At 56.5% G+C, this 8,929-nt stretch overlaps 1 protein-coding gene across 1 annotated transcript; it reads left to right on the forward strand.

Moving 5' to 3' along the window:
- Positions 1-510: 510 nt before the first annotated feature.
- MAPK13 (mitogen-activated protein kinase 13) lies at positions 511-8,889 on the forward strand. Its single transcript, XM_010848656.1, has 12 exons — positions 511-714; positions 1,568-1,697; positions 3,210-3,268; positions 5,824-5,932; positions 6,126-6,155; positions 6,541-6,588; positions 6,716-6,830; positions 6,973-7,044; positions 7,631-7,710; positions 7,953-8,031; positions 8,122-8,298; positions 8,558-8,889. The coding sequence occupies exons 1-12, from the start codon at positions 596-598 to the stop codon at positions 8,638-8,640; spliced, it is 1,101 nt and encodes a 366-aa protein (XP_010846958.1). The 5' UTR covers positions 511-595; the 3' UTR covers positions 8,641-8,889.
- The last annotated feature ends 40 nt before the right edge of the window (positions 8,890-8,929 follow it).

Below are 8,929 nucleotides of genomic sequence, written 5' to 3' on the forward strand. Positions count from 1 at the left end.
ACAATCTGTATTCAATGAAAATACCCCGGGGATTCGTGTGCACATTCAAATGTGAGAAGCACTGTCTACTTTTTTATGTTTGAAACTTCCCATACTCAACAAGTTATGGGCTTTTGTGGGGGTTTTTTTCCTCCAAAATTGTCTTAAAAATCTCCGAGATCTTCCTACAGAATCCTCTGCTGGCAGCAGCTGGGAGGCTGTCTTCCTGCCTTCTGTCCTCCCTGGGGGCCCCTGGGGAAATGGGCCCCCAGGCCGACCGCAGCAGCAGGCGGGAGGCGCCCCCCACCCACCCCCTGCACCACCGCGCCCCTGCCGCTTCGCGCGGGCCTATGGCCGGGGTTCCGAACTCGGACCCCGGCGGAAACCCGGGCTCCCGGGAGCCGCGGCCGGGCAGGCCCGGGCGTGGCCGCGCAGCGCACCTGGGCGCGGCGGCAGGTGGGACGCGTGGCCTGGACGGGGACCCGCCCTCGCGCAGGGGAGGAGCGGGAGGCCTGGGCGGGCACCGCGGGCACCGCGGGCGGGGGCCAGGTGCTGGGAGCCCGGCGAGCCGCGAGGGCAGCCACCGCGCTGGGGCCGCCAACACCGAGTGCCCGGGATGAGCTTCACCCGGAAAAAGGGCTTCTACAAGCAGGACGTCAACAAGACCGCCTGGGAGCTGCCCAAGACCTACGTGTCCCTGACGCACATAGGCAGCGGGGCCTACGGCTCAGTGTGGTGAGACCCTCCCCCTACCCCAAGCCTGCGCGACCACTGGGGCGTCGGGGGGGCGCCTGGGGCATCGGGCTAGGCCGCTGGTGGGCGCCCAGGCACCGGGACGCGGGCGGGGCCTCCGCAAGAGCCAGAGCCCGGCCAATGCCCCCCGCTTCCCGGATCCGCATCCGGTGGCCCCTCAACTGCTGGGCGCGCCGAGCTGTGCACCCACCACCTTTGATCGAGGACCCCAAGGCCCAGAGTCCTGCGGGTTGGGAAGACTTTGGCGGGTGCTCTTCCCAGGCTGAACCCTGGGACTGGAGGAGGCAGCAACTGGATCTTGAAGTGGAGTAGGAGCCTCGGGCTGTGGAGGCTGGCCGTGGGGCCGCCCAGGCGCCAGCTCGCTTTTCTCACCTGCTTGCTGGGGGTCTCGGTGGGTTGAATTAGGACTGAATCTGTTTCTCCAGGACTTACAAGGGACCCCAGAGTTTATGTGGCGGAATCCCAATTGATTGTTATTTATTACACATGGGTACACGGAGACGCAAACAAGAAGTGACTTGCCAAGTTGTTCGGGATCCTGTTGACATTAAGTTGTGTTTGACCTTGGTGTAGGGCACCTCTCTCAGATCCTGCTTGCTCCCTCCTCACTCTCCCAGTCCCACTGTGCTTTCAGCGGCTCACTCACATTCCAGGTGGTGGGCATCAATCAGCTCCTCCTGGCTTAGACTACTGGCCCAGAGGGATTGGGATGAGGATGGCCGTGGCTCCCCAGATGGCTTGGGAGATGCCACCCAGGGTCTGGAGCCCTGCCTGCCTCCGAGTTGGGGCGGGGCAGGGGGGCGTGCTCCCTGCTGACCTACCTTTGACCCTACAGCTCAGCCATTGACAAGCGGTCAGGGGAGAAGGTGGCCATCAAGAAGCTGAGCCGGCCCTTCCAGTCCGAGATCTTTGCCAAGCGGGCTTATCGGGAGCTGCTGCTGCTGAAACACATGCAGCATGAGAACGTAGGCTGGGCCTGGGGGCTGCTTCGGGGAGGCAGGGACGGGAGGGCAGCCCCAGAGAGGGTCCTGACCAGCCCCTCCTTGTGTGTGCACACGTCCATACGCACGCACGGAAGATACCCCAAGGTGATAACCCAACAGCACCAGCAGAAAGGGAACCTCCTCCCTGCTCCTCTGGATCCTTGTTCCTCACCTGATTATTAAAACTATGTGCCAGGACCCACCCTGCCTACTTCCCAGGTAAGGTGCAAAGGAATTTTTGGCAGTGGAGCAGAATGAACTTGGTGTCTCACTGTTATGAGGAAATGGGCACCGAAGAACGCTGTAGTTGTTCTAGATCTGAGACCCGGTGCCCAGTATCCTCCTTAATGTTGTTTCCACATAACTACAACAAGGGTAATAGAAACCTGTGAGCACTTATGTGCCAGGCACAGTTCTAAGAACTTTGCAGAAACCGGAATGTTTAATCCTCACAGTATCATATAAGTACCATTACCCCCTTATACAGATAGGGAAACTGAGGCACAGAAAGACTCACAGGTTATCAGACGAGATCAGGCACGTTCAGGGTGGTATGGCCGTAGACAGACAGATTATATGGTTAGTCAGTGGCAGAGCTGGGATCTGACCCTAGACAGCCTGGCTCCAGGCCCCGGAGCCTGACTTCAAGACTATCCTGTCTGATTGAAACAGCCAGGAAACTAGTGACCCAGTGCTGAGCCTGGCCCCTAGGCTTTGCTGCAGGATACCTGTATTGGCAGATAAGCATTTTAAAAAATGTGCTAAGTTGCTTCAGTTGTGTCCGACTCTGCGACCCCATGGACTGTGGCCCGCCAGACTCCTCTGTCCATGGAATTCTCCAGGCAAGAATACTGGAGTAGGTTGCCCTTTCCTCCTCCAGGGGATCCTCCTGACCTCCAGTATAGAATCCAGGTGGAGGATTCTATACTGCTAAGCCACCCCAGGGAAACCCAAGCATTTAAAACAATGAGTTCAAAACACTGTGCATATTTTAAGTCCCATTCCTCCTCGGTCAGCTCCTCCCCATGGCCTCCAGCTGGAAAGTCTGGCCCCAGCTCTGAATCAGCCCTTTGGCAGGCAGGGTTGGATGTGGTGAGACCCAAGGTCAAGGACAGGGAGCCTGCTGGCTGGAAGATCTCTATCCCCTCCTAGATTCCCTTCCCCACTCGAGGTTCCCTGTCTGAGCGGAGACTGGGTTTGTGCTGCTTGTCCTGAGCACCAGACTTGGGGTCAGTGAGCACAGACATGTCCACCATTCCTTATCCCAGCCTGACTCTCCATCGCAGCGCACTGCAAATTCCTGCCCAGGTGGAGGAATCCCTCTCCCACCTCTGTCCCTTTTACTGCTTCTTCCCAGAAGGCTGGGAACCTGCCTCCTGCTGGAGGTGCTGTTCTAGGAAAGGGCAGGTGGTCCTGTGCAGGCCTGGGGCTGCAGAGGACAGATGTAGAGGGGTGCAGCAGCTGCCTGGCCCTCACTGGCCATCTTCTCTTTAGGTCATCGGGCTTCTGGATGTCTTCACCCCAGCCTCCTCCCTGCGCAACTTCCATGACTTGTAAGTCGGGCTGTGCTGGGTTCCAGGATATTTGCAGACCTTACTTGCCAATGAGGGGGGCAAGTAAGGGAGTGTCCAAGTTATCTCTTCTGGCAAAGGGGGGCTTCCTGTCCCAGGAGGCTATATGCCTTTGGGCTGGGGAGAGATCCAGCCCAGGGTGGACAGAACAGCTGGCCTGAAAAGGTGGCAAGGGCTTTTTACGGAGCCTAGCTGACACAGAGCTGTCTGCTCATCTGCTTTGCTTTACCCACCCTTAACACCGCAGAGACATTGGTGCCGGTCCCCACAGGATTTGCATCAGCCTCCCTCGCCATGTCCTGGTGCAGGTGTGGGTCTGGACCTAGGACTCTTCCTAGAATGAAGGGAGGATCACAAAGCCTTGGCTGCCCTGGCCAATGGGGATGTTTCTCAGAATTACACAGAACATGAAAATTTAGTTGCTAAATGCACGGCTTTGCTAGCGCAGTACCTGCTAAAATTTAGGAAACTTTGAGAGGGTGGATTTTTTTTTTTCCAGTCTTATTTCAACTGTAGCCGCAGTTCTCTTTATTAGGATGCTTTTGTTTTCAGTTTAATGCAGTGAGTTTGAATGGATTTTTTCCCCTACAATGCCAGCTGCTGGACTTAGCATTGGGAATTTAAAGTGGACCAGCTCCTCCAGGACAGACAGTGGTGAATACTGACCGTGGTGGTCAGTGCTCTAAGTCTGGGTAGAGCCGGGAACTGCCAGCTGCCTCAGCGGGCTTCACAGAGGAGGTAACTCTGAACTCAGCCCTGAAGGATGAGTCAATGTTTGCCTGAGGTAGAAGGGCTGAAGGTGTCCCAAGGAGAAGGAACTGCATGGACCAAGCCATGATGCATGTGTGAAAGAGGCTGGGCCATCCTGAGAAGTACAGTGAAGCAGTGGCTGATTTAGTTAGGCTGAGTCCAGACTTGATTCCACAGGCAGCCTCAAGGCTATAGAAGTTTTGAGCAGCAAGGTGAGGTGATCAGATCGGATTTGGGGGATGCACTCTGGCAGCAGCAAGAAAGGAGCAGGGACACAGCTCTTGGAGAACTAGACCTTGGTCTAAATGCAGTCAAAGTGATGGGGTCCCAAGAGCTGACTTGAGACCCATCGAGAGGCAGCACTGTCAGAGTGTTGTATCCCTTGGGATGCAGTGGCAAGGACAGCCAGGGGATGCCAGGTTCCTACTCGCAAAACAAGGTGAAGGAAGAACCGATCTTAGGAGAAAGATAATGAACTCCACTTTGGACACTTCATTTTTGCAAAGCCTATGAACATTCAAGTGTTTAATCAGCAAATAAACCCAGAGTTTAGGAAGGTCTGAGCCAGGGATGTGGATTTGGGCCAGAATAATCACTGGCGGATGAGAGCCGAAGCCCAGGGACAGGCTAGTGTAGGGCATGATGCGATGCTGTGGGTCAAGATACCAACATGAAAGAGAAGGTACACGAGAATGTGCAGGCAGAGAGCTGAGGCCGCCTGACCCGAGGTAGGATTCTCAGAGAATCCTGAGGGGATGTCAAGCTTTGCACAAGTTCCAGTAGAAAGAAAGGGAGTCGTGGGTGTGTGCGCTGGGCTGGTGGGGCAGGAACAGACACCCTGTTGTCAGGGAACTGCGCATTAAGGCAGTGGGGTGGACAGGTGAGGACCACTCTATCTAGAAGTTTGATCAGGAGGGAGAGCGAGGAGGAGTGGGGTACTCGAAGAAATAAGGTTAAGGGAGGGTGGCTGTAGCACCTTAAGACGTCAGTGAGCTTGTCAGCTGAAAAGAATCAGTTTCCACGTAGAGGTGAAACATGAAGGTGGGAAGGAGCCTGTGCCTGGAGCAGGGGGTCCCAGTGCGTGGGAGGGGGTGCAGTCAGGTGGAAGAAGACTGGAAGTCACAGGCTCATGGAGATGGCCTCCACATTCTTTTATTTTTTTTAATTCCTTTCTAGATCTTTATCCTTTTTTGTCTGGACTTTGCTGTTACTGCCTTGAGTAGCAGTTAGATTTTGCTGACTTTGACCTGTTTCGCAATCCCATTAAGTGAGGGTGATGGTTCAACTCTCTTTCTTCCTTCTTCACCCTCCTAGAAACTGTTTTATTGTTTCCTTCTTGGAAGGGAGACATTTTTGGATGTTTGAGGATTTTCATGACAGCTCATGACCCTCTGAGGTGGGGAGAAAATATTTGTACAGAAGCAGAAGGAAATCCTGGCAGATGTTTCTAACTCACAGCAGTGGCTTTCTGTGGGGCGTGGAGGAGGGCAAGGAGAGGACACCTTTGAAGAGCGGGAACACTGATGCATTTGGTTTTCCTGAGCACAGCTCCAGCTGAAACACCCTGAGCTCTGCCAACAGGGCGGCTGCCAGGGCCAGGCTGGGAGCCAGGAGCCGGGAGGCCCACTGCCTGGGGATTTGGCTGGCTGTTGTGGGGCTGGCTCTTCTTGCACACGAAGGTCATCTCTAAGGCCTCTGTTCTGCCCCAGCCCTGTGCCCCTCCTCTGAGCTGGGACCTGGGGCTGGGTGGGGCTGGGGACTGTTCAGGAAGCCCTCATGCCTTGCAGCTACCTGGTGATGCCCTTCATGCAGACGGACCTGCAGAAGATCATGGGGATGGAGTTCAGTGAGGACAAGATCCAGTACCTGGTGTACCAGATGCTCAAGGGTCTTAAGGTGGGTGGGAGCCTGCCAGAGGGCAGAGGAGAGGGACTGGGTGTTGAGACCTGGGGTCTGGGGGAGGCCAGGCCTTGAAGGTTTGGGAGAACACGCCATGACAGGGCAGAGGTGGTCTCTGAGCCAGCCCGAAGCACCTGGTATGAAAGCCAAACTCTGGACTCAGGCTTCTCCCTCTCTCTCCCCAACACAGTACATCCACTCAGCTGGGGTCGTCCACAGGGTGAGTGCTTTCTCTGCTACATCCTCAAAGGCCCTGCCCACCCCTGGGATCTTCTTGAAGTTGGGGGGAGATGGCACAAGGGGAGCCAGGGATAGGGAGTTTTCAGACCCAGCCTTGGCCCAAGAAGGCCTGCTCAGAAGAATTGCTGTGTTTTGGGGAACTTTTTGGGAAACTGTCACCAGTGAAGCTGAGCTGGGTGTTTCAGGCTCCAAGAGTCAGGAGCATGTTAGAGCTGGATGGACCCTAGAGGACACCTGGTCCAACCCTCACTCTGCACAGAAGCCCGGCACCCAGAGAAAGGGCCAGGGCCGCGTGCTGGGTGGCGGCCGAGTGGGGCCACCTCATCTCTGCCTGCGTCCAGCGCTCCATCTCTCCTCTCCTCTAGGACCTGAAGCCGGGCAACCTCGCTGTGAATGAGGACTGTGAGCTGAAGGTGATTGGGCTGCGGCGGGGTCAGCCTGAGCTCAGGGTGGGCCCCTCTTCCACCGGAGCCCCCAGACGCTGCTCCAGGAGCCCCCTCTCCTCAGCGAGCTCTTTTCCCTTTGTGCCCTGAGTTGTAGATCTTGGATTTTGGGTTGGCACGGCATACGGATGTGGAGATGACGGGTTACGTGGTGACCCGCTGGTACCGGGCCCCTGAGGTGATTCTCAGCTGGATGCATTACAATCAGACTGGTCAGTGGTTGGCTGCCCCAGGGAAGGGACTGAGGGTCTTCTCTGATGGCTGCCTCAAGCCTGTCTTGGAGACTCTGGGTTGACCAACTGTCGGGTCCTGGCCAGCCGGTCCAGGTGACACCTCCTCCCCCTCCCTCTGCAGTGGACATCTGGTCTGTGGGCTGTATCATGGCAGAGATGCTGACAGGGAAGACGCTGTTCAAGGGGAAAGACTGTATCCTTTGCTGGAAAAGCCAGTCTTCATCCAGGGATTCATTCCTTCAACAGACACTTTATTACTTAAATCTCTCTCTTTTTCTTAATGTGAAAGTGATACATGCTTCTCAGTGGAGTAATTTTAAAGTGCAGAGAAGCAAAATGATGAAAACCAGTCACCTGTGATTCCACCATCCTGCAGAAAAATACTTGATGTTTTGGCACCACACGCACCAGTTGAGCACCTCCGTGTGCCATACTGGGACTGGGGAGACGAGACGGGGTCTCCCTGCCAAACTCAGAATGCAAGGCTGTGGGGGGAGTAGACAAAGAAATGCACGGAGGTGACGGAGTGGGATGAAGCTGGGAAGGTGGCACCTGCAGGAGCATTTGTGGGGAGGGACCCTTAACCCAGCCTGGCAGGTGGCAAGTCTCACCTGCATCCTGAAGGATGAACCTCCACTCCTGAAAACAGGAGGAGGTGAGTGTCTGGAGCCTGGATGGTCCACCCTGCTGGGCGGGCCTGATGGAGGGGCAGCGGGAAGGGCGGCTCCAGACCACCTCCCGCCCCAGTGAGTGAGGCCGAGCCTTAACCTGCTGCCAAGACCTGGACCAGCTGACCCAGATTCTGAAAGTGACCGGGGTGCCGGGTGCAGAGTTTGTGCAGAAGCTCAATGACAAGGCGGTGAGTGGCAGATGGGCCCAGGCTGGCCGGGGCTGTGCCCTTGGCTGACCAGGGTCAGGGAGGTGGGCTCACCCCCACCACCCCTCTGCCCTGGCAAGGGCTCTTGCCTTTATCTCACTTTGGATTCAGACCTGAGCCCTCAGCCCTGCTCAGCAGCTTTTCTGGGGTCCCTGCTTTAGATCCTATGGCCTGAGTCCCAAGGAGCTGACAACTGGGGATTACTCTGCTGTTCTGTCTTCCAGGCCAAATCCTACATCCAGTCCCTGCCACAAAGCCCCAAAAAGGATTTCTCTCAGCTCTTCCCGCGTGCCAGCCCCCAGGGTGAGTCTCAGGGGCCTGCAGTCTGTGTCCCCGCGGGTGGGCTGGGTTCTCCCAGGCCTGGGGCGGGAGGCTCATGCTCTGTGATGGCAGCCACAGACCTGCTGGAGAAGATGCTGGAGCTGGACGTGGACAAGCGCCTGACGGCCTCGCAGGCCCTCGCCCACCCCTTCTTTGAGCCCTTCCGGGACCCTGAGGAGGAGACAGAGGCCCAGCAGCCGCTCGAGGATTCCTTAGAACGCGAGAAACTCACAGTGGACGAATGGAAGCGTAAGGGCTGGGCGCCTCAGCACCTTCTCCCCGCAGCCTGCAGCCTCTGTCTCCTCTGCTGGCTTCGTTTCCCTGCCTGGCCTCAGCGGCCCTGGCGTTTCTCCTGGAGACTGTGGCCTCTTTCTCTCTGAGCAAACAGTCTCCTGCGTGTGCTTCTTTCTCCCTGTGCTGAGTGGACTTCCCGCTCTGCACCATGTCTGCTGGGGGAGGGAGGCAGGCGCTTGCCCTCAGCACCCACCACCACCCCTGCCTTACTCAGAGCACATCTACAAGGAGATCGTGAACTTCAGCCCCATTGCCCGGAAGGACTCTCGGCGCCGGAGTGGCATGAAGCTGCAGTGACCCTTCTAGCCCGACCCTCGGCTGAGCCCAGGAATGGTCTCGTGATACCACCTACCAGGCACTGCCCCTGGGACCAATATTTATTTATCACTACTGAAGTCTCAACCCGTCTTGGATTATAGCCTTCCAAGCAGAGGACGGAGGGCTTGTGTAGGAAACAGGCCTAGTAGACGCAGAATTCAGAGGTGTTGGCTGGGAAAAAATAGCTCTGATCATAACTGGCCACATTAAAGCACATAATGTGGAGAACTGCTTGTGTGTGTGGAGTCCTTTCTTTCATGGCTGGAGT

The sequence above is a fragment of the Bison bison genome, unplaced genomic scaffold (genome assembly GCF_000754665.1).
Source record: "Bison bison bison isolate TAMUID 2011002044 unplaced genomic scaffold, Bison_UMD1.0 scf7180017864270, whole genome shotgun sequence".
Lineage (NCBI taxonomy): Eukaryota > Metazoa > Chordata > Mammalia > Artiodactyla > Bovidae > Bison > Bison bison.

Bases quoted from the DNA above. Each gene is read 5' to 3' on its own strand.
- MAPK13 (XM_010848656.1), top strand. From the start codon at position 596: ATGAGCTTCACCCGGAAAAAGGGCTTCTACAAGCAGGACGTCAACAAG. The intron at 3,269-5,823 runs GTAAGTCGGGCT...CATGCCTTGCAG, and splicing joins CTGCGCAACTTCCATGACTT to CTACCTGGTGATGCCCTTCA. The intron at 8,299-8,557 runs GTAAGGGCTGGG...TGCCTTACTCAG, and splicing joins CACAGTGGACGAATGGAAGC to AGCACATCTACAAGGAGATC.